The 25,181-nt window shown below is 46.7% G+C and overlaps 1 protein-coding gene across 1 annotated transcript in view; it reads right to left on the bottom strand.

Annotated features, from left to right (window-relative positions):
• The window catches only part of BMP6 (bone morphogenetic protein 6), a 146,273-nt gene that overhangs the window by 24,548 nt on the left and 96,544 nt on the right, over window positions 1–25,181 (bottom strand). Inside the window, exon 2 of the mRNA XM_033863817.2 lies at window positions 609–804. Coding sequence (XP_033719708.1) covers window positions 609–804 — 196 coding nt within the window. The remainder of the gene's footprint in view (window positions 1–608; window positions 805–25,181) is intronic.

Here is a 25,181-nt window from a genome sequence, read left to right as displayed (position 1 = left end):
GCTAGGCAGCCCCAAGAACACAGTTCTTCTGTCAAACAGTGTGGCCTCATTTCAGGAAACAAGAATAATACAGACATGGGAAAAAAAGTCTACCGGTCCCTTGCAACTACATGATAAAAAACACATTTGAGACACACATATACACACTCACTCACTCAAAGACATATCATATACGTGTATATTACATGCACAAGCACACAGCCTTCTGTTCGCTTGAATCAGCAGCATTTGCAATTAAGCATCCTCATATAATTTCCGTGTGCGAACTTACGTTAGCCACCCTCATCCACCATTCGAAGTAGGGACTAAAACATAGCGGGAAACATTTTAGTCCCAGTGAGTTATATGTTTTCCGAACACAAAGGATGCTTAGTAGATACCATTCACTGGCTTGCTTCGGAAAAGAAAACTATTTGGTAAATTTTCACCTTAAAAGCAAAAAATCGTCTTGCTGGCTCAACGCTACCATTGGGAACACAGCCCCCATGACGCCCGTGTGCTGCCCTTGAACTCCAAGCCACCTTCCAGAGACACAGTCGGGGTTATAAGGTGACGGGGTGAGAAACGGGGGCCAGCCCCACCCTTTGGGGTTCCTCGAGCCTCCGTACCTGTGCTGCTGCTCCTGTAAGACTTGGTAAATGCCGACAAGAAAAGTTTGGTTTTTAAAACTCGTTCCAACCACACAGTCCTTGTAGATTCGGAACTCTGCAGCCGTCACCGCCTCACCCTCAGGAATCTGGGATAGGTTGAACTTGAACTCTTTGTGGTGTCGCTGGCGAGGGGAGAACTCCTTGTCGTCCTCCACTATAGGATTAAACAAGAGAGAGTGACAACTATCGTTACTTGGCTAAGTGCCACAGGCTCACATCTAGAAAGTTCCCCCGTTTTCATTCCTAAGCGGCTTACCGTTACCCTTATTAGAGGGATCGTGGGTGGTGGAAAGAACCGCAGGCTAGGCTGCCAGGCCGAGATTAAAATCCTTCATTCTCCCCAGGGATTAAATCCAATGCTTAGATTCTCTTTAACGACTTGAAACTATTTAACCGAGTTGCATGACAGCAAGTTATTTAAACTCTTGCCTTCCGGCTTCCTCATCTGCAGCATGAGAGGAAGAGGGCTTCCCAGGGAAGCTGGAGGGACCCAGGCAACAGTGACTAAGAACGCCTCTGCCGTCCTGGCCCTGTTGTCCCCTCCCAGCCCCCCTTTCCTGCTGCTGCTCTCCTATCCCCTCAGGTTGGTTCCTTCTCTCCCCACCAGGCAGTTGCCAAGACCAAGGGCAGCCCTGAGATAACCTTTGCTGGGGGAGGGGTGTTCCCTGGTCGGAGATGGGGGTGGGCAGCGCATTCCGCCTGGGTCTGAAGCTCGGAACGGTCCTAGTATTTTGCCTGATGTCCAGGGGGAGTTTTTGTTGAGGGGTTTAGTGTGAAACTTCATAGAAAATATTGCTCTAACTAAAGTCCACTGCCCTCGCTCTACTGGAGGAAACTGAGGGCTGAACGCTTCTGAGGGGAGGGACCCTCTGGGTTATGAAGCTGCCGGGGTCTCCATTTAACCTGCATGTAGAACCCACGTATGAGGACAGAGTTGCGGAAACACATCACCAACGGGATAACATGCGATTGTCTAAGGCTTTTTTTTTTTTTTTTTGCGGTACGCGGGCCTCTCACTGTTGCGGCCTCTCCCGTTGCGGAGCACAGGCTCCGGACGCTCAGGCCCAGCGGCCATGGCTCACGGGTCCAGCCGCTCCGCGGCATGTGGGATCTTCCTGGACCGGGGCATGAACCCGTGTCCCCTGCATCGGCAGGCGGACTCTCAACCACTGCGCCACCAGGGAAGCCCTAAGGCTTTTTTTAAAAACTGGGAAAGGATCGAGTCTAAAAGCGTTTTTTTTGTTTGTTTGTTTTTCATATTTTGGCCGTGCCACGCGGCTTGCAGGATCTCAGTTCCCCAACCCGGGCCATGACAGTGACAGCGCCGAATCCTAACAGGCCACCACGGAACTCCCTAAAAGCTTTTTTTTAAAGGAAATCTTTTCCCTGCGTAAAGACAAACTATGGAAAACTACAAACTACGGATTATCATGCTTCAGAGTCAGCCTTCAGATGGCTCTATACAAGGTCCTGAGTGAGAGAAACGCTGGCAACCTCGGATGCTTAACTCATAATCGTTGTAGGAGAGAAAAACGAGCATCCTGCTTCCCACCACAAATCCTGACTCTTTTCCCCAGAGCTCAGAAATGCTTCTGCCCTGCTGCTCCCGTTAGGTTTTTCTTAATGGCAACCGCAGTAAAATCTCATGAGCAAATTAATCCCCGATGGCAGAGTTTTTCCAGGGCTTGTGGGTAGAAAAAAAAAAAGATCAAGTTATTTGCCACCTCCAATGGCCCACTTTCTCCCCCATGTGCTGTTCTCCATAATCACCAGAGAAAAGCTCTGCAGATTAAGCTCCTTTAAAGCCAATAACTTTACACGAACTTGAGACCTCGATGGCATTGCAGAAGCTTGGGAAAGTTAAGCCATCCATCGGTACGAGGTTTTTAAATAAAGAATTTCTGAAGCTGCCATGTGACTGTGCAACAAATCTTTTAGATTCAAGTTATCCCTTTTCTGAGGGCGGGGTGGGGGGGAGGGAGTTGTTAAAAAACAGTAAGCTTTGGCTTGTGTAAGAGCTTGAATATAAGTTAAAAAAAAAAAAGGTCCAGCCAGAAAGTAAACCATGGTTCAGTCCCAACAAGAGAACAGGTTTTTTAATTAGTGGCTAAGCATGAAAAGCAATATTGTTGGGGAGTTCACCCAAGGACACCCACCCCTGATGGTGGATCACTTTTCCCTAAAACTGATCTGCCTTTTCAGTTTGATATGTTATCATCAGTGGTGAAAAAGTGAATCGAATCTGATTTCCCAAAGAGACTTTCTAAAAAAGAGTCACACAGCTTTTCTCTAGGGCCTCTTGGGTGCTTAAAAATTTCAATATCAAGAAATGAAAGCATATTCTTAAGATTCTTTTGAGAGAATGCATAAGAATTCCTCAAAGAAGTCGTCCAATCACTCTTAACATAAACAACAGAAAGAAAAACTACGGATGCGAAGCAAGACATAAAACAGTGACTTAAAAATAAAAATAAAACAGTGACTTAAGATGTTTCAGTTATAAGGAGGAGAGAAGGGACAGACATTTCAATACATGAGAAATATGTTAGTCTTTGGAGAGGTATACCACCCCCAGTAAATCACACCTTCCTGTATGTACACCCTTAGGTGGTCCCTTCTCCCCTGGGCTGGTTCTGTGACCTTCTCTGGACCAACAAGAGGCAGCAACAGTGGTGCTGAGTGATTCTGAGGCTAAGTCCTAAGCTTGGAACTTCCTTCCATTTAGGTGTCTTGGAATGTCTAAGGAAAGATGGCTACCACGTAAGAAGTGCAACTACTCTGAACCCCCTAGACTATGAGGAAGTCCGAGGTAACCACGTAGAGAGGCTGTGTGGCGCACAGAGACACAGAGGGAGAAGGAAGGAGGGAGGGAAGAGCCCAGTCAGTCCCCAGCCACCTCAGCTGAGGCACTAGACATGGTATGAAGATGCCATCTTGGATGTCCAACCCACTGGAGCCTCAGGATGACCCCAACCCCAGTGACCACCTGACTGCAACTGCATGAGAGACCCTGGGGGGGGGCCACCCAGTTCATCCTAGTCTTTTCACCAGACCGTGAGAGATGATAACAGTACCTTGCTGTTTGAAGCCACTAAGTTTTGGGTGATTTGTTACACGGTAAGAGGCAACTGACACAAGATGAGAAGGGAGGGTAAGAGAGGAAGAAAGAAGGAGAGTCTGACCTTGCCAGGAAGGGGAGAAACCGCCCGCAGTTCTTAAGGAGGGATTTTGAAATCCTGGGAGGCAGTGTGTGTGACTAAGGAAGGATCCTGGCAGCCGCTCACAGACAGATGTGAATAGATAGATAAAGAATCTAAAAATGAGAAAGTGGAAGCATAGTTCAAAGCCTTCCATTTTATTACCGTGCGAATTAGAACTCGTTGCCTTATATGTACATGTCCCCAATTCTCCTCTGGTCAGTCTTGAAGCACTCCACTTCCTCCTGCTTTTCCTTATTCCTTCCTGGAGGAGAGGCGTGGTCTTCTCAGCCCCCCCCCCCCCCCCCCCCCCCCCCCCGCCGTGAGTCTCTGATTGCTGCCCACCTCGTTACAAGCTCTCCCACCTAAACTCCTTATTGTCGCCTGCACCTCTCCTCGTGCCTCTTAGCTCAAAGCTACACCATCTTCCTCACTCTTCCCAGGAGACCTCAGCTACTGGTCATTGGAGTTTGCTTGGAATGCCTCCTCTCTCCCCAGATCTTCTGCCCACAATTAAAGTTACACAGTGCATTTGCTAATGTCTCATAAGGATACAGGAAATAAGTACAATTAGGTCACTGCCTACATGTGCGTTTGAAGACCACCACCGTAAAACGGCAATGGTTCCAATGAGCTTAGCATTTCCCCTTTGAGCTCTGCGACCTGGGCTCCTTAAACATCAGACAGTTCAAGAAAAATGAGAGGGGGCTGAGGTGGGGATCCAGCGCTCAGTACCTATTTTGTAGCCCCTGCATCTAGCTTCTCAAAGATGGTGCCATGTGTGGAATAGGTAGTAGCGAGGTAGTAGCCAAGAATGTGGACGACGTGTGAAGCTGACAACACGGTTTTGAAATCCAGCTCCCCCTTATCTTACTCAGGTGATAACAAGCAAGATACCAGCCAAAGTTTCAGTTATCAGTTAAATGGGAATAACAACATTTCTGAGGATTAAGTGAGACAGTCTGTACAAGACAGTCAGTGATAGAGGAAGGGCTCAGCAAATGGTAATTGGAAGCATCGTTAGCGGTATTTGACAATCGAGCTCCTCTGAGCTGAGAATACGTCTTTTCAAATTTACTCACGTCTCTAAATGAGCTTTTGACAGTGGAGGACTTACATCCTCTGGAAAGGGAGGTGAGTGAAATCACTGTCCTAAGTGTCATCAGCCCTGGTGTTTGGCTACTGAACACAGTACTGTGTTCTCTGAAGCAACAATTCCTATAATTTTTTATTTCAAGGACCACTGAAAACATTTTTTTTTAATGGTAATGACCTTACACAAGGACATCTGTTTCTGTTTTCCTTTTGTAAGGACAATAAAACAAATAAGACAACAAACGGCACCCTTTCAACACTCTGATTTTATTTTTAAAGGTCCTTTTAACACCAAATCAAGTAGGGAGGATGTAATTCAAGGACATATACAATCCTTGAAATTGAATCAATTTCGCTTTATAAAACTCACTCTGTTCTCTCTCTTTGCCTCAGACGATACCAGCTGAAATTTCAGACCAGCACCGGACCTCCCGTCAACAGGGAGGAGCCACAGCCCAAAAGAATGAACGTTACTAGGTTAAGATTATAAGTGTAAATTGTGTGGTATTATACATGCAAAAGTATGTATATATATGTAATTTATGGAGGTCATGCAACATAATAACGAAGCACAAATGAGACCAGCACCCAATCTAAAAACTGGAAGGTGAACACTATTCCATCCCCCACTCCCACCCACAAGGGACCTCGGGTCATGAATAACGTCTGGCAGTCCCTTGCCTTTCTTTTATTTATTTATTTATTTATTCTGGGCATTCGAGACTTTAGTTCCCCGACCAAGGACTGAACCCACGCCCTCGGCAGTGAAAGCATGGAGTCCTAACCACTGGACCGCCAGGGAATTCCCAGTCCCTTGCCTTTGAAAAAGTTTTACTACATACGTATGTATCACGGAATCACAGAGTGTTTAGTCTTTCTTTTTCTCTTAAAGTCTTTCCTTTCAGAGACATGACGGAAGTTTTACAGGCACCCAGGGAAAATCTAGTCACGGCCACAGCTAAGCTTGAAGGCTGCCCGGGCAGGGGGCTGTGCTGCCCATCAGCTGGTGGGGTGCTGAGGTTCTGTGGGAATGGCTGACTAGCAACTTTTCTCCTTCTGCAGCCCTACCGCGTGTAGATCTATTACAAACACAGGCATTTTCTTAATATGTGCTGGTGGAGATGTGGAGAAAGTAAAACCCCTGTGCGTTGCTGGTAGGGACGGAAAATGGAGCAGCTGCTGTGGAAAACAGTCGAGTGATTTCTCAAAACATCAAACAGAATTACCACACGATCCAGCAAGCCCACTTTTGGGTGTGTAAGAAAAGAATCAAAAGCAGGGACTCAAACAGATATTTGTATACCACGTTCTTAGCAGCTTCATTCACAAAAGCCAAAAGATAGGAAGAATCCAACATCTACAGTGGACGAATGGATAAACAAAATGTGGTCCATAAATACAGTGGAATACTGTTCAGCCATAAAAGTAGAAATTCTGATACGTGCTACAACATGGATAAACCTTGAGGACATTTTGTTAAGTGAAATAAGACAAATATCGTACGATTCTACTTGCATGAGGTACACAGAGCACTCAAACTCATAGAGACGGAAGGTAGAATGGTGATTTCCAGGGCTGCGGGTATGACAAGTTAGTGTTGCATGGGTACTGAGTTGCAGTGAGGGAAGATGAAAAAGTTCTGGAGAGGATGGAGGTGACTGTCGTACAACAGTGTGAACGTACCTGTACCTAAGGTGGTAAATTTTATGTTATGCATGTTTTACCATTGTTAAAAAATTTAAAAATGGACATTTTCTTACACAATCACAACGTATGCTCACACCTCAGTTAAAATAATTCCTCACTGTCCTATACCCAATCCACAATTAAATTTCCTCAAATGCCTCAAAAACTGTCTTTCTACATTGGGTTTGCTGGAATCAGGAGCCCAACAGGGTCCATTCCTTACACTTGAGTCTCTTCTAAACTAGCAAACTAGTGGGTGGTGGGGCTGGTGGTGGTGGGATGAATTGGGAGATTGGGATTGACATGTATACACTAATATGCATAAAATAGATGCCTAATAAGAACCTGCTGTATAGCACGGGGAACTCCATTTCGCTGTACAGCAGAAACTAATACATTATAAAACAACTATACCCACCCCCCAAAAAAAGAGTTGCTTATCCAAAAAATAAAATAAAGAAAGAAAAATAAACCAGCAAACCAGGAATAGGAAGAACTCCATTAACCCGATAAGGAGTCAACATAAAAACGTACACTAACAACAGTCCTAATGGTGAGACGTTTGAACCACTTCCTTTAAAACAATGAAGAAGGTGAGGATGCTCATTTCAGTCTTGTGTTGGAATCCAGCTCAGTGCTGCTAAGGTTAAACAATTGGAAAGGACGAGGCACATTACAAACTGTGGACCTAATAAGTTCAGCAAACTGCTTCCCTGTCTCAGTGAGTTGTAACTGCTGTAACAAAAGTACTACAGACTGGGTGGCTTAAACAGCAAACATTTGTTCCTCACAGTTCCGGAGGCTGGAAGCAAGAGATGAGAGCGCCAGCAGGACTGGGTCCTTGCTGAGGGCCCTCTTCCCAGTTAGGTCCTCACACAGCCTCCCTTGGTGTGTGCTCGCAGAGGGAGAGAGTGTATGGGAGCTGGAGTCTCTTTTTCTTATAAGGACACTAATCCCATCCTGGGGCCCCAGCCTCATGACCTCACCTAGACCTATTTATCATCCAAAGACCCCACCTTCTAATACTGTCTCACTGGGGATTAGAGTTTGAACAGTATGAATTTCAGGGACACAAACACGCAGTCCATGACGTTGACCTGAAGGTGTCACGTCATGTGTTCCACTACCCTTCCAATTTACGGTTTGAAATTTTTGCATTCGTTTTCATAAGTGACCCTGGTGATGGTCTCATACCATCATGTTGTTTGGTTTCAAGTTACACGTGCTCTTGGCATAAGTTGGGAAGTGTTCCCTTTCTTTTCAAGAAATGATCTCTTCCTGGAAAGTTTGGCAAACTTATTAGTAACATCTGATCCTGGAATTTCCTTTGGGGAATATTTTTAATTACTCATTCATTTTCCTTTAAACATATAGAAATATTCAAGCTATCTTTTTTTTAAGTCAGCGTGTATTTTCTAAAATTTGTTAATTTGGGTTTAATTCTTTAAATTTATTGCCATAAACTTTTTCAGAGTATTCTATTATTTAATCTCTGCTCTATTTATGTCTTTCTCATTCTAATATTGTTTATTCGTGGATTTCCTTTTTGACTCAACTTACTGAAGGTCACTTTTTCTTTCTCACTACTGCTTAATTTGATCGTGATAAAGATATTTTAATATAGGTATTTTCTGAACATCATTCCACAAAATCTGAATTCTATCAATTAAAGTTGTCTAGAGAAAAATAAAGACACCACCTACTTCAACTGCAAATATAAAAGAAGAAAGAGGGAGGGAAAAGTATGGAACACTCGTGGGATAAACTGGGAGATTGGGATTGACATATATACACTACTATGTATAAAATAGATAACTAAAAAAAAAAAAGAATGGAACACTCTCTCTAATACATTTAAGAGTAGTCCATATTCATTACTTTCTCACTAACTGGACTCACTCGGTGGTTAATTCAGTATAGCTCAGTTCAGGGAATTACAGTTGACCCTTGAATAACTCGGGGGTTACTCCGAGTGTGACTTAGAGCTGGCCTTCCACATCCTCAGTTCCTCCAAATCCATGGATTCCACCAACCACGCACTGTGTAGTATGAAGTATTCACTACTGAAAAGTATCGCCATGTAAGTGGACCCACGCAGTTCAAACCCCCGTTGTTCAAGGGTACCTTCATTCCGCAATAAATTCTACATTTTCCAAATGCTTAATGCTTCCACCTATAGACCAAACTTGAAGAAGCTGAAACCCTTTTTAAAAAAAATTCCCATTCCGTTGATAACTATAAACATTTTTTTTCATGCTATGGCACAAGCTGATTTCATTTTAGGCAACATAGAAAGTTCTGGCTAGTTTTCCAAGGGTTGTAACAATGGTGGCCTTTTGACTTCTCTGTTGCAAGCTTGCAACCTTAAATAGTGCCAGAGACACTGAGTTCAACTCTCCTACTCACTTTTTTTTTTTTTTTTTGTGGTACACGGGCCTCTCACTGTTGTGGCCTCTCCCGTTGCGGAGCACAGGCTCCGGACGCGCAGGCTCAGCGGCCATGGCTCACGGGCTTAGTTGCTCCGCGGCATGCTGGATCCTCCCGGACCGGGGCTCGAACCCGCGTCCCCTGCATCGGCAGGCAGACTCTCAACCACTGCACCACCAGGGAAGCCCTCCTACTCACTTTTTTAACCACAGTGCCATGACCCTTCCCTCCAGGGTTCACCAAATATTCCTAAATATGTGTATTCAAGTTCTATGAGGATCACAAATATCAAGAAGAAGCTATTTTCCTGGCTACCATATGCTCTAAATGACTTTTTTAATCTAAACTTTACTTTTTATTTTAAATAATTATACAGATCTATTAAGTGGTTGCAAAAATAGGACAGATTTTTTTTTTTTTTTTAAAAAGCAGAGAGGGGCTTCCCTGGTGGTGCAGTGGTTGAGAGTCCGCCTGCCGATGCAGGGGACACGGGTTCGTGCCCCGGTCCGGGAAGATCCCACATGCTGCGGAGCGGCTGGGTCCGTGAGCCATGGCCGCTGAGTCTGCACGTCCGAAGCCTGTGCTCCGCAACGGGAGAGGCCACAACAGTGAGAGGCCCGCATACTGCAAAAGAAAAAAAATAAAAAAATAAAAAGCAGAGAGGTCCCATGTAACATCTTGTATAACTAAGAACAATAACAAAACCAAGAAACTGACACTGGCTTTAATACCTTAGCAAGACTACAGACCCTCTCTCTGATTTCACCAGCTTTGTTTTTTTTTAATTGGGGTATAGTTGTTTTACAATGTTGTGTTAGTTTCTACTGTACAGCAAAGTGGAGTTCCCTGTCCTATGCAGCAGGTTCTTGTTAGTTATCTATTTTGTACATATCAGTGTATATATGTCAATCCCAATCTCCCAATTCATCCACCTTCCCCGCTCTACCCCCTTGGTGTCCATACGTTTTTTTCCTCTACATCTGTGATTTCACCAGCTTTCACATGCACTTTTTTGGGTATGTACGTATGTCATAACTCTATGACATTTTGTCACATGTATAGATTCCTATAACCACCGCCACAGATCCAGAACAGTTCAGTCCCCATAAAGGAGCCCCCAAGGCTGCCCTTTGATTCCCAATGACTTTTAAGACCAGACTAAGTGCATATATTATAAAAAGATTTAGGACCAAAAATTAGCGCCTACATACCATCATTAGTAGTAAGGGTTAAGCAAGTCATTTTTTATTTTGAAAATCTCATTTTAGAACCTTTTTCCCGACCCCAACAGGTGTTAACATCACTTTAGGCTGGGAAGAAGTTCGATCGCTTCAACCACGCATGTCTTACAGTGGAATCAAGGCACAGACCTCAGCTAACACGAGGGAGTGCACTCGGGCTCCTAATAAACATGTGTCACCAGGAAAGACTGAAGCTGAACAGGGGCAGCCTTGATAGAGTCCCATGGACAGCAAATAACCACCACTTTGCCTCCTTCTAGGCACGGCTATAAAGAAGCAATCAGATTACATTTGGTAAGCATCAGCATACATAACATGCATTTTCTCACAGAAGAAGTGAACATCTTCAGTCAAAACAGACAAATGGGACAGCCCAAAGAGAAAAATCAACTCTCCCACACCTCTGGTTTCAACGGCACAGCAATACGGGGCGGGCAGAATGTCCTCACTGTGACGGAGAGGAGAAACGTAAGCCTGTATTCATTATACCAGACTCATCATTTCTTTCTGTATGATCTGGTTTCTCGGGTTGCTCTTATGTCCCTGTGCCTGCTGTGCTGCAGCTTCACTGCAATGCCCTGAGCTGTGCGTTTCCTTTTATTTATTGTGCTGGGGTGACACTGGACTTCATACGTCTACGGCTGCCTATCTCCCATCGGTTCTGAGAAAGTCTTAGCCACTAGCTCATCGATAGTGGTCTCTCCTGACTTAACTTCAGTTTCCTCTGAGATGAAAGTTAGATGGATATTACATTAGACCTTCTCATTCTAATTTCTGCCTCTCTTAAATGCACGTTTACATCACTTACCTCCTCGTACGTGGGCTGAACCACCTCTCTAGACCCGTCTACAAGTTCACCAATTCTCTCTTTGGTATTTAATGTACAGTTTAAGGCATCTGTTAGTTTGTCATTTAAATTTTTTTCCAATAGCTTCCTTTGTTGTTATAGTTGCTCTGTGGTCTACTTGGTCATTTTCCATTGTTCTGTATCACTACTACGTATTATTATACTATTCTTCGTTTTTTGTATTTCCTACATAGTTGTCTTCCCTTTTCTAACTTGGTGTCTGTTTTCTAATATGTGAAATCCTTGGGGAACTTAATCCACATCGCCCTCCCGGTCCCTCTGATGACTTTCCTTTTGCTGGTTTTATCTCCTTGGGTGATTGGAAATTTGTAGGTAATTTTTGATGGAAATTCATCCTAAATGTTTAAACTGGTGTTGCTTTTCTTTAAAAGAAAAAAAAAAGTACATTTGCTTCTGAGAGGACTGGAATCAGGGATCTCTTCTGGAAGCTTGGAGGGCCCTGGCTTCACGGGGGACCCCTCCAGGACCACTCTCCCACCTTGGCCTGGGCCCTGAGCTGGTCTAGTGATCTGAGTGGTGTTGGTATTTGCACTCGCAGACACCGGCTTTTATGTTTGTTGGCTCACAGGAACAACCTCAAGGGAGCCCTCCAAGATGTCTCGGAGTCCCTGACATTCCTGACGGAGACATATTTGCCTCTGTTTATCCTGGACCTAGTCATCTTTTAGCAGGAGGGCCTGATGGATTATCTAGCTTGCAACACTTCCAGAATTTGGGGCCTTTATCTTCTGTGTTTGGAAAATAACATTTGGGACACATTCCTCTCCACTCCGAACGATGTTATAAAACCCGCCTAATGTTTGAAGAGTCTACCAGCACCGCCACAGACATCGTGTCATCTGTTTCTCTGAACAGTCCCAGCAGGCAGGCAGAGCAAACAAGATCACCACGGTATCAACAGGACTCTGAGGCCAAAGGCAGTGAAGGGCCTTCCCTAAGCTGCTCACTTTTATGATTTCTGCTAGGATTTTATGCTGATGCCTCCCACCTGGCATCTCCAGCCACTGCTCTCCCTTAAGGACTGTGTTTGTCTTACTGCTGGGTGCACGTCATCATCCCGATGCCCCTGGTCCCCTGGAAGCCCCAACACACACAAGAGGAAACTCATCCATCCCCCAACTGAGCTGCCTTGTAGCTTCGCCTCTGTCCACCTGGCCAGGCCCCGCTGGCCGATCAGTCCCCGGCTTGCGTGGGTTTCACCTTCCAGAAACGTGTTGTAGCCACGAGTAGCTATTTAAGTGTAAAGGGGTTCAAGTGAAAAGTGCAGTTCCTCTGTCACACCTGCCACGTTGAAAGTGTTCAGTGGGGGGCTTCCCCGGTGGCGCAGTGGTTAAGAATCCACCTGCCAATGCAGGGGACGTGGGTTCAAGCCCTGGTCCAGGAAGATCCCACATGCCACAGAGCCACGAAGCCCGTGCGCCACAACTCCTGAGCCCACGTGCCACAACTACTGAAGCCCGCACACCTACAGCTCAGCTCCGCAACGAGAGAAGCCACCGCAATGAGAAGCCTGTGCACCACGACGAAGAGTAGCCCCCGCTCGCCGCAACTAGGGAAAGCCTGCGTGCAGCAACAAAGACCCAACGCAGCCAGACATAAGTAAATAAATTTATAAAAATAAATAAATAATTTTAAAAGTGTTCAGTGGCCCCATGCAGCTGGTGGATGCTGTACCAGAAAGCAGGTCAGGGAACACTCCCGTCGTCACAGCAAGTTCTCCTGGACGGCACTGCTCTAAGGGTCTCTCTGACCCACCCGTTCTGCTCCCTCCATGCCCACTGCCCCTGCACAGCCTGTCCCGCTGCCCTCACTTCTGCCCCTTGTCCATCTATCCCCACACCGCAGCTCGTACCACAGTCACAGCCCCGACCTACCTTGTGGCATGCCTGCCTAGAGCCTTCAATCCCGACCCCCCAACCGCCTTCCCGTCCCGCCCCTCACCTTCCCCTGCCTCAGCTCTTCTCTTAGGAGGGATTAAACTGCTCTGTTTTTCTGACCACACTCCCCAGAACCTCATGCCTTTGCCTTACTTATACAATCGCCTTGCCCTTTCAAAGATCTTTCACATGAATGATAAAGAAGATGTGGCGTGTATGTATACACACACACACACACACACACACACAATGGAATATTACTCAGCCATAAAAAAGAATGAAAACTGGCCATTTGCAACAGTGTGGATGGACTTGGAGGGCATTATGTTTAGTGAAATAAGTCAGACGAAGAAACACAAATACTGCATGTTTTCACTTATATGTGGAATCTGAAAAATAAGATGAATGAAGACAACAAAACAGACACACTGATACAGAGAACAAACCAGTGGTTACCAGTGGGGAGAGGGGTGGTGGGAAGGGCAAGACAGGGGTAGGGGATTAAGAGGTACAAACTACTATGCAATAAAATAGCTACAAGGATATATTGTACAGCACAGAAAATAGAGCCAATATCTTATAATAACTTTAAGTGGAGTATAATCTACAAAAATATTGAATCACTATACTGCATACCTGCAACTAGTATGAAACTGTAAATCAACAATACTTGAATTATAAAATAAAGATCCTTCCCTCCCTCACCTCCAGGATGAAGACGTTACTTACAGGCCCCCAATTTTGAAAATGCTTTGGTGCTCCTATGTAATGCTAAATAAAGACAATTCATTAAAGCCAAAAACTAAGGGGAGGTAAATCAAAGTTATTTCCTCTGTAATTACTAATGCTTTGGTGAAAAATATCAAACTCTTTTTAAAAAATGTGTTTCCACTCAGTTTTAAGTGTTTCTCTTTTGCTAGAACTAAAACCATTACTTGGGATACTTCATGGGCAATCGGCACTATTTTAAACCTTCAAGGCTGAATTCCAGGAAGCCTTCCTTAACTGCCGTCCTTCTCCACCCTACCCCCATCCCCACTGGTCTGGGGACCCTCACTCTAAGTTCCCATAACGTCCCATGGAAACTGTACCCCGACCTTATACTAAGATGGCCAGCTGCTCGTGTGGCTGCCACCCTCCCCTGCTAGACCATAAGCCTCTCAAAAGCAGGGTCCGTGACAGGTTCGCCTTCATACCCCCAGGAGGGCTCAGAGAATGAAAGCAGAAGCCAGGACTGACGGCTGCCCCGTGCCCTTTCCTGGGCACCGCAGTGTCCCCAGCAGGCAAAGGGAGCCAGAACAAACTCAGGCTTTGCACGCTAGCCCCCGCTATCTTTCCTCAAGCCCCAGGGGCATCCCCCAGAGCACAGCGAAACCGGGGGACCGACTGCACACATCTTTCCAGCTTTGTTTTTTGAAGCCGCAACACTTCGGGCCCAGAACACCAATTCTCACATTGCTTTGCACTCAGCGTTCAGGATGCCAACTCCAAGCATTTTAAATGGTAAAGAGCAGAGGAAAGAAATTAATCAGCTCAAAATACTTCAATAATACTCAAGCCATATCACAAGGTCACCATGCACAAGACAGAATGGATTTTTAATCTCATCCTGAATTCACAGGAACAGACCTCTGACATTCTCCCTCCCTTTCATTCTCCTTTTTTTTAATTGAAGTGAAATTTACATAATGAAACGAACCATTTTAAGGCAAACAATTCAGGGGCATTTAGTACATTCGGTGTTGTGCACAACTACCCCTATCTGGTGCCAAAATATTTTCATCGCCCTGAAAGAAAGCCCACGCCCGTTAAGCAGTAAGCTCCCCATAAGCTCCCCATCCCCCCCCTCCACGTCCTGGCAACCAGCAACCTTTGCCCTACCTCTATGGATTTGCATATCATAGAGATTTCATATGAATGGAGTCATACAGTCCTTTGTGACTTGCTTCTTTCACTTAGCATAATGTTTTCAAGGTTCATCAGTAGTGTTAGCATGTATCAGTACTTCATTCTTTTTTTTTTTTTTTTTTTTTTTTTTGTGGTACGCGGGCCTCTCACTGTTGTGACCTCTCCCGTTGCGGAGCACAGGCTCCGGACGCGCAGGCTCAGCGGCCACGGCTCACGGGCCCAGCCGCTCCGCGGCATGTGGGATCTTCCAGGACCGGGGCACGAACCCGCGTCCCCTGCATCGGCAGGCGGACTCTCAACCACTGCGCCACCAGGGAAGCCCACTTCATTCTTTTTTGTGGCTGTATAATATTCCATTGTATGCACACACCACATTCTGTCTACCCATTCATCCATCGGTGGACAGTTGGACGATTTCCACCTTTTGGCTGCTATGAATAGTGCTTGTAAGAAGGTGCATGCACATGTATTTGAGTGCCTGTTTTCTATTATAATACCTCTTTCATTCTCTTTTGTTCTTCCTCTTTTTTTTAAGTAAAATTTATTTTATTTATTTTATTTTTGGAAGCATCGGTTCTTCATTGCTGTGCACGGGCTTTCTCTAGTTGTGGCGAGCAGGGGCTACTCTTTGTTGCAGTGCGCAGGCTTCTCACTGCGGTGGCTTCTCTCGTTGCATAACACCGGCTCTAGGCGTGCAGCTTCAGTAGTTGTGGCGTGTGGGCTCAGTCGTTGTGGCGTGCAGGCTTCAGTAGTTGTGGTGTGTGTGCTCAGTAGTTGTGGCGTGCAGGCTCAGTCGTTGTGGCTCGTGGGCTCCAGTAGTTGTGGCTCGTGGGCTCAGTCGTTGTGGCGCATGGGCTTAGTTGCTATGTGGCATGTGGGATCTTCCCGGACCAGGGCTCGAACCTGTGTCCCCCGCACTGGCAGGCAGATTCTTCAGTGCTGCGCCACCGGGGAAGCCCTCTCTTGTTCTTCCTCTTCATCTCTCCTTCTCAGCCACAACTTCCCCAGAGTTCATGCTGGAGCCACTAACAACGCTCTATTAGAATTTAAACACAGCCTGTCCCCAAAAGCAGGGCGATTAGCTAAAGCCCCTCCTCAGGACCAAGCTGGGCAGGACCTCTGAGCAGAGAGAGGCTGGAGAGTCACTGAGTGTTGAGTGAACATGCCCAGCACCATCTCTGGCGCATAGCAGGTTCACAATAAATGTTTGTTGACTCTGATTACAAAGGAGGTTAATTCAGAGGAGTGACAGGAGGGACCACGAGAAGGAAAAGTAGAGGCACAAACCAAGCAAGAGTCAAGAGAAGCAAAGGGCACCTCGGAGAGCAGCAAAGTGGGAAGGGTAACAAGAGACTGAAAATCAAGCTCTGATGAGAGAGGCACCTTCTCACCAGAAGACATCCGGGACAGATGAAAAGGGAGGGACGCTTATCAAACGGCTATCGTTTCCTTTTTTGAAAGTCCGAAGTCTAACATGCGGGAAGGGACACCGGACCAAGAGGTGGGGGCTTCTTTCTAGCCTGTCAGCTGACTGAACTGTTTTCAGTCTCTTGCCACATCTACAGGGAGGCCTTAAATCTGCAAAGATAGTATTACTTTATCAGGTACTAGAAAGGAATATCAATAACCCACTTAGCAAGGGGTACTAGGCCTGTGTTTACCGATTTGGTGACCACCATCCACAGGTGAAGTACCTTCCATCCATGAGGCAGAGAGAATTCAGACCCCATGCATCAACGCGCTCAGGCAATGCCCGGCAGGGCTATAAAATACTGGACGACACATCCTTTTCATTAAGATCACGCCCATCAGGGGTTTTCTTCACATCCCCCCTTGCCCGGCCAATAAATCCTACCTCTTCCATCTCCTTTTGCAGAGACCGGGTAAAAGCATGAAACATCCACAAAATGGAAAATCAGTCCTTAAATAGCTGAGAAATGAACTATGTGGGACTGGTTTCTCTCGCTGGGTGGCAGCTTAAATAAACACGAAATCCTGCCTTTTTCCACAGTGGACTTCTGACCATGACAATGGAGCTATTTGGTTTTGATGAAATGTTCAAGTTTTTAAAGTTAAGAGTAACTGACAGCCCAGCTCCTTGCCCTGGTTCCCAGGGTGACCGGGGTTTCAGATTCCTGGTCAGTTACACCGCATCAGATGACCCGTTATTAGCCGAGGCCCAGTGTCGGACATGCCAAGCACGGGACGTGGGGAGAGGCCTTTCTCATGCTCCCGTCCAAGCCCCGGGTGGCCTGACAGCGGGGGGCTGCAGCACACGACCCAAACCCAAGGGCCACGGAGAAAGAACTCGCGTACCGGTACTGAGGGCGAGGGCGAGAACCGCCCCCAGTGTGCTTGCACCAGGGGCAGGGCATCTTGTCTTGTCACCTTCTGTGTCTGAGCGCCTGGACTCGGGCCAGCACAGAGCAGGGGGCCCGTGTGTATTCGCTGAGTCAGGCAACCACCCACATGGAGGCAATGGGGTCACACCTTCCAGAGCACTGGCCGGCCTGGCCGCAGTGACAGACGCTTGAACATCTCCTGGTCAAGCTCAGCCCTCGGTTCTAAACTCAGATGTGATCATGGCTGCCGTGTTCTAAACAAAAGAACGGAAGAGTCCCCCCATGGGGAGGTCCCCGCAGCACGGCGCAGCCATCTGAGCGCAAAACACAGAAGAGGGCTGTTCCTTCCCTTTCAGAGACAAAACTTGGATCGCCATATCCTTGCAAAAACACAACAAAACGCTTCTCTCAGGGCTGCTCTCGGAGAATCTCTTTCCCTTTCTGGGGCACCAAGCTTTCCTGCCCGCCGGTGTGTTTAGCCCGAATTGACTCCAAGTGTTTATTGGCAACACTTCCTACATGAAAATAACTCAACAGGTACACCAAGGTTAAGCATCTGAATGTATGATTTGGAAGGAAAAATAAACACAACAGAAAACACCTATAAGAGGCTCCAAAGAGGGGAAAACACAGGGCCTCACTGCTCCCATCTTCCTGTTTCTAAAAAAAATTATCATGCAACTTCCGAGTGAACTGGCTAATACTGACCTGAACAATGTAATTTCTCAGGCGATTGTATTTATTTATAAGAGTAAAACGGACTCCAACCTACCAAAGTGCTTTTGGGTCCTCAGAGATGATGATGGTCACAGATAATATAAAGTCAGAAAGACAGATATGAGCTGGGAGGTGTTCAAGTGTGACTGATTGGCGGTATGCACTTGTTTGTTTTTTCCGTTCGGTTCTCATTTCCTAACTAACAAGTGGTACAAGGAAAAACATCTTTGGGTTGAGCTAGAAGCTCAGGTCCTTGTCTCCTCTTCCTGGAGCCCCCGTGAAACTGTCACTTTGGAGGCACTGCTCCGGGATAATTTCTGTGTCTAACACGGCCTTGTCAATTCACCGCAAGGCTGGATTTAGGAAAAACCAGGCTGGAGAAGATTCTTATCCAAGCATCTATCTGTGGGAAGGCAGAGGAACAATGCAGTGACAGCCAAATGTTTCTCAGTAACTCTCCCTCCCTCTCCTAATTCAAAACATTATACTTCATTATTGCTGTAGCACCAGAGTACATTCTTTGCTCCGGTGATTCACTTCATTTTCCTGAGAACACAACGGAGAGAGGCTCCCAGTGTAGAGTTACTGATCTGCCTCCAGATTAAGTCCAAGCTAAACTGCTCACTTAACATTTTGTTTTCCCTGAAGCACAGCGGGTCCGCGGGGTGGGGGAAGTCCACAGGGCGGGCAGCTCCCTCGGCCAAGTCACAAGATCTGGGTTCTTTCGGGATCTCAGATCACAGGCTGAGGAGACCAGCAAGCAGGCTTGGGAGAAGCTGGGCTCCAGAAAGAAGTGAGGTGGCCTATGGAGCTAATGGTCAATCAGTGAGGGTACTTGCCTTCGGAGTTCAGATGCACGTGGGGCTGTGACTGACTTGGACCAAGTCCAGCCTCACTCGGGCACTGAAACGATCAAAAGTCGTGGTTCACAGGACAAAACAAGACAGGGGAGAGGACATGAATAGAAAAGAGGCTGCCTGGGGATCCACAAGGGGCACCCCACATAAGTCAGGCAGCACGGCGTTAACAAGGAATCCACCACGCAGCCGTGGAGGGACCAGTCTGATTCCCATTCAATGGGTGGTTTTGCCCTGGACCCCGCTGTACTCTCAACGCACGGGGCTGGGGCCCCTGCACAGTGGGTACCACCGGGTGCCGTAGCTTGGTTCACCCACATCGGTCTTCCCCTTGCTGTTGCTCTTCCTGTCTGGCATGGGTAAAAATCAGACAAACCAAGTCCAAAGGAGAGTAAGAATGAGAAAAAGTCATGCGTAATTTTTCAAACTACCTTTGATCATCAGTGCCTTCCCCACAAAACCCGTCACCAAAGCCATTAGTGATCAGTGCAACTCGTGGGCTGGATTTCAGCCTTTCTCTCTTTAGAGCCTTCAAATGCCCCAGGATGGCAGTAAGGAACCCATCACAAAATAAACCATGAATGGAATAACTAGTCCTCAGGTCATTCAAACCCGGGCTGACAAGGGCATTTCCAGAGCCCCTCCAGGTGCGGGACCATCCAGGCCCTCTGAACTCGGCTTCATCCTGACGAGGAGAAAGCCACCTGGGAGATAAACACACCAAAGGCCTTCGCCACACGGGAGAGTGAGAAGCACAAGAGAGAGTGACGCCTAGGACAGGAAGGGCTGACTTGGCTGGAAGTGATCTGTCAAGTAAGAGAAAAGGAAGCTGTCGCTTTACGGCCCTTTTGAACCAAGAAGGAAGTCCACCCAACTGGGCTTGGAAACAGAGGTAGTCAGTTGGCCCCAATCCTGAGTATTCTGGAAGGATCCACAGCCACTGTGACGTGGTCTCAACTCAGATACTGGAGTCCACACCATCTCTGAGGCCCCCCTTCATCCTGCTCCTGGCTGGAAAGCCTTATGAGTGGGACCAGGCAGGGCCAAACAGGGAAAAATGGACCATAACTGTGGGTGCGAAGCTACAGAGGAGTTCGGAATGACATTGCTGGCGTCTTCTGGCGAAGTACCTCCACTTTCCACTTTTCCCATCTCAGTTTCCTCATCAGCAAAGCAATGGAGACGCCAACACTAATCCCACCTGAAAGTGAGGTGTGACTGACCACCAGTACCCAAAAGAGAATGGAAATATACACGCTCCTGAAAAAGCCAACACTCCACATTCACCTAAAAAACAAATCACTAAATTCAACTAAATATTTACCGAACATCTATCACCTACAAGCCACGCTAATAAGCCTTTGGGATTACCAGAGCATCCTCTATAGAGTTCACATTTGCGCACGAGTAATTTTAAAGGTCATTAACGGGCTTTTAAGGATATTACCAGTACTAAGTGACATCCCCCATCCCCCTCCATGTCCTTGAAATACATTAAAAGATTACACAACAGTAAGTACTAACCCCTCCCCTCTATTGTGTTCCAGTCAGAAAGGATCAATAAATGTCTATGGTCAAAGTGGGTTTGATAGAGGGAGAAAGGGGGTCTTGTAGCAGCCATATCACTTCTTAGAAGACTCACAATGGCCATGGGGAGAAGAGCCCAGCCAGAGGAAGACCACTGCTAGTCACTGACCCTTGCTCAGAATGTTCTGGAAAGAAGGCCAGGATGGGGCGTGTCACTCAGGAAGTCTGGACCTGCCATCAGTCAACGACGACATCATTACATCCCTTCCTGAATCCTTCCTCTGAGCTTAGAGCCCTCCTTGACCCCCTCTTTCTCTCACAGCCTCCTCCCCAATTCCAGCCAATCCTGCCTGCTCCACCTTCAAAACTGACCCGAATCCAGCTGCTCCCCAGCTCCCGTCTGTTATCTAAAGTACTGCAGTAGGCCCCCACCATGTGTTTCTGGTTCTACTTTGCCCCTACGGCCTATTCTCCACACGGTGGCCACAATGACGCTTTTAAAACATAATTCAGATGCCATCCCCAGTATATAACTCCCTAATGCCCTCTCTCTAGGAGCCAGAATACAATCAAAATCCTTAGGGTGGTACACACAGCCCACCCTGATTCAGGCTCTGGCTTGCTCTCCGACCTCACTTCATACCCTTGAAGGCGTTTTTCAACAGGGCAATTCCGTGAACACGCCAAGCACGCACCTGCCACAGGATCTTTGCACGTGCTGCTTCCTCAGCAGTAAGATGCCCTCACTCCCGAGAGCCCTACAGCTCACCCTCTCACTTCCCGTGTCTGCAGGCTCAAATGCCATCTTCTTGGAGAGGCCTTTCCTGACCACCTAACTGCACCTCTGGTTACTCCCCAGCCCTGTTGGTTAGGTCTCCACAGCATTTGTCACCACCGGGCATGCTACTGAATTTATTAACTTACTGTCTGTCGTCTTCTCTAGAATGCATGTTCCACGAGCGCCAGAAGTCTGTTGTGCATTTTTATATCCCGTGTGCCTAGAACCGGGCATGGCATGTGGCTGACGGCCAATGATCCTTTTGAATGAATGAGTAACCTCCTTGATTTTATTTTCTTCATTGGCAAAAGGGAGGTAATAGTAACTCATCTGCTTCGCAGAACTGTTCAATACTTAAATGAGATAATACATGTGGGAGCATTTTGCAAAGTATAAAGTGCAAAATTCTCTAAGTGAAAGGTATTATTTCTATTTACCCACTGGCCGGGGACAAAGCAGAGCCAGTAACTCAGTCAGCATCACCTACAAGTGAGCTGCGCAGATATTCAGGAAAACATAGTTTGGGACATGCAGGTAACTGCAATCCCTCAACTGAAAAACCTGTTCCATGCAAAAAAAAAAGAGAGAGAGAGAGAGAGAAAAAAAAATCAGGGAGAATGTAAGATAGAAAAATGTGAGTATTACAGAAAATGTGCTGTAATATTTGAATTCCATATTCACAAACTTTAAAATGAATCAATACCAGAAGAAAGGAGGAGGTATATTCACTGGGACAAACACACACAGCACGGATAGGCCCGCCGCGGTTTCCACAACTAAATGGCCTGGAGGAACCAGTTGCTATGGCTTAAGACCCCAGCACATCAAAAGCCTGAAGGCGGCCCTGACGACTTCTGTCACTCAGGCTTTGGAAAGTCACACCACTCCTTTGGTCATCTGTACCATTTTGCCCCATTTGGTCCCGCTGCTCCCAGAGAAGTGGTAAACCTTTAGGAGGGAGCATCTAACAGAGGGTGAGAAAAAGGAGTGCCTAGGGGTTGACAGCGCAGTAAGAAGAGGGAGGGGTGGGCCTGAAGGGTGGCAGGAGGCCGTTTCCACACCCACCCCCAGGACGAAAATAAAACCCCCAGAAATAGGTCAGCAAAGCAGCTCCTGGCTGCGATCTGGTGCGAGATGAGGCTCACGAACAGGGCTCCAGGGGGCAGGAGGTGATGCGGGGAGAAGGGACTCGTTCACACGGAGCAAACCCTGCACAGAGAAGGCAGAGAAAGGAAAGTACCTCCCCATCAAATGCCAGGGTCCGCGGTCAGGACACCACGCTGTCAGTCCTCGGCTGCCCAGGGAGGACGGAGCATATGCAGGGTTGAAACCATAACCTTAAGGCCTGTGTCAGTTAAATCCCATTCGCAGCAGCACTTCCTCCTCAGATTCCACATGGCCCGAGTCCCTCTTAGATCCCTTTCTAACGTCCCTAGTGTCGAATATTCTTAGAAAGTAGGGAATGTCTTTCTCAAATAAAAATATATTAAATATTGGCTGTGCGCTAGACAGTTTGCTAAGTGATGGACACACATTGTCCTACCTACGCTGCATGAAGCCTGAGTACGGTCGTCACTGTCACTCCACCACTGCCCATTTGGGAAGACGAACTCTCAAAGGGGCAAGGAACCTGCTCAAGGTCACGTGAGTGACAAGGGCAGCACTGAGACCAGGCTCCCAAACTCATGCCACATCCTTACCCTGCAGCTACAGGTCCTACGAGAGAGATTCTGGGAGCACAGGTGGCCTAAGAGCTGCCCCAAGGCTTGGAAGTCTTGACGGGCACATGTGAGAACCCTAGACGTAACCCTGAGTCCCCCGCTCAGACTAGGTGAAGCCAGCCCTCAGGTGGGGACGAGTAAGTCAGAGCCCGGGGCCGCAAAGCTCTAAATCTTGGCTCCAATAGCCAGACTCTGAGGGATGGGCAAAGCAGAACCTCCAAGATGCCTGGGGCTCCCTTTCAGCTCAAGAAGGTTGAGGTTTCGCTGCAATAAAGGGCCACCTGGAGGAACAGCCCACGACAGGCAGGAGGACGTTCTCGGGGAGAAAGGGGCCTGAGGAAAGTACAAGATGAAGCAGGAAGAATTTCAGGTCTAGAGAACGGGCTGCGCCCTTCCCCTGGGCCAAGCTCACCTGCCTCAGGGGATGAGCGGACAGCCCTTCACCCGCCCCCACTTCAGGAGCGCAGGGACTGAAGGTGGTGACGGTGACTAGGCCACAAAGCACTCAGAGCTAGAAAAGCTCCTGGACACGGCTCGTTCAGGTGGGGAGAGGGGAAGGGGCCACACGAGGCAAAAAGAGCAGAAGTGTGCAGGCATCAGCAAGTCCTGAGACCCAAAGGGAACACTTTTCTGAGAGCATCTGAGCTTCCCAACGCCTCACACACCCACCAAGGTTTGAATTTATTGTCTAGAGGTAAGGGCTTTAATCCTGCATAGAGAACAATACAATGCCCAAAGCGATCTTAGGAAAGAAAAAGAAACTGCATTGCATATTTGAAAGTTGCTAAGAGCTCTTAAAAGTTCTCATCACAAGGAAAAAAACTTGTAACTACGTATGCGGATGAATGTTAACCAGACTTACTGCGGCAATCAGGATCACTTCGCAGTATATACAAATACTGAATCATTATACTGTACACCTGAAACTAACGTAACATTCTATATCAATTATATCTCAATTTAAAAAATTTTTTAAAAGAACCAACCTTTACAGTGTATCTATTTACTAAATTGTACGTCATCTGTAGCACACGTATATATTAAAATGTACATTCATACACTTTTTAAAAGACTGAAAGGATATACAATAAAATTCTAGTTAGCAGGGATGATAGAAAGATTATGGATAATTTCTATTTCTTTATTTTTGGTTATTTCTATTTTATAAATTACTCACCATGTAGTCTATTTACAATAAAAATCCATTGCATTATTTAAAAGAAAAACGATTTTTAAGTACATCACTTAAGTGGACCACAAAGGCCCCTAATTTCACCAGCCTCTTAACTTTATCTCTCAAAGAAGTTATTAAATATTCTCAGATGTCTAGAAACATAGCTGGGATGCCTCTTTTCCATCTGATTAAAAAAAATTACTCACTGTAGGCCAATTTATGGTAACTCTACTACAAAAAATGCAACTTATGCTTCTCGTTGAAAATCCCAGCGTTACCTCAACATTTAGGATTGAAAGACTGAGTTTTAGAAGAAAATTGTAATTGGAAAAAAGAAATTAAATACAACTAAAAAGAATTCCCAGAAAGGATTCTCGGTTCCCATGGAGGGGTCTAGTATCATTGCTGAGACCTTCCAGGTAGGGCTTAGGAAGTTCCCTAGTCTTCCCGTTCTCCCTTCTCTCATCCTACTTTCCCCTTTCACATCTCTCACTGCCTACTTATTTGCCAAGTTCAAACGATTGCTAGATCTCCAGACCTGGGAGTAAAATATGCTGTCGTCAGGCATGCAGCCCCTAAACGTTAGCACATACGCTAACCTGGATGAGCTCCGGCCAGCCAACTGCAAGCGATAAGACAGACAAAGAAACAGGTGCGCAACACGCCCTGTCCACTCGGGTTTGACGTTCCTCTGGATCATTTTCACCAGCTGGATCTTAAAGATGAATCTATAAATAAGAGGTACACTGACTCACCATGCTGGTTTGCCCAAGACTGATGGGTTTTCTAGGACACGGGCCTTATAGTGCTCAAACCGGGATAGGCCCAGGCACACCAGGACGAGTTGGTCACAGCACTGCCATAGGACATCTATGCCGATAACACCTCAGACTCTAGAAGTTACCTGGTTTAGAGATCACACGTATGTGCACATGGGCACACACCTCTCAGTCACCCATGTACCCGCACAGTCACATACACATGCCTGTAGGCACGTGCCTGTGTACATCTCACACCAGAGCTGGTCCCTTTCTTTCCCTCATTTTCTGCTCCAGCCAATTCTCACAGTTCACCTTGTCATTATAAATGATGTTTCTCCCTCTGATTACTCATGTC

This window comes from Tursiops truncatus, chromosome 10 (genome assembly GCF_011762595.2).
Source record: "Tursiops truncatus isolate mTurTru1 chromosome 10, mTurTru1.mat.Y, whole genome shotgun sequence".
In the NCBI taxonomy this organism is placed as follows: domain Eukaryota; kingdom Metazoa; phylum Chordata; class Mammalia; order Artiodactyla; family Delphinidae; genus Tursiops; species Tursiops truncatus.
This window is presented reverse-complemented; position numbering and strand designations above follow the sequence as displayed.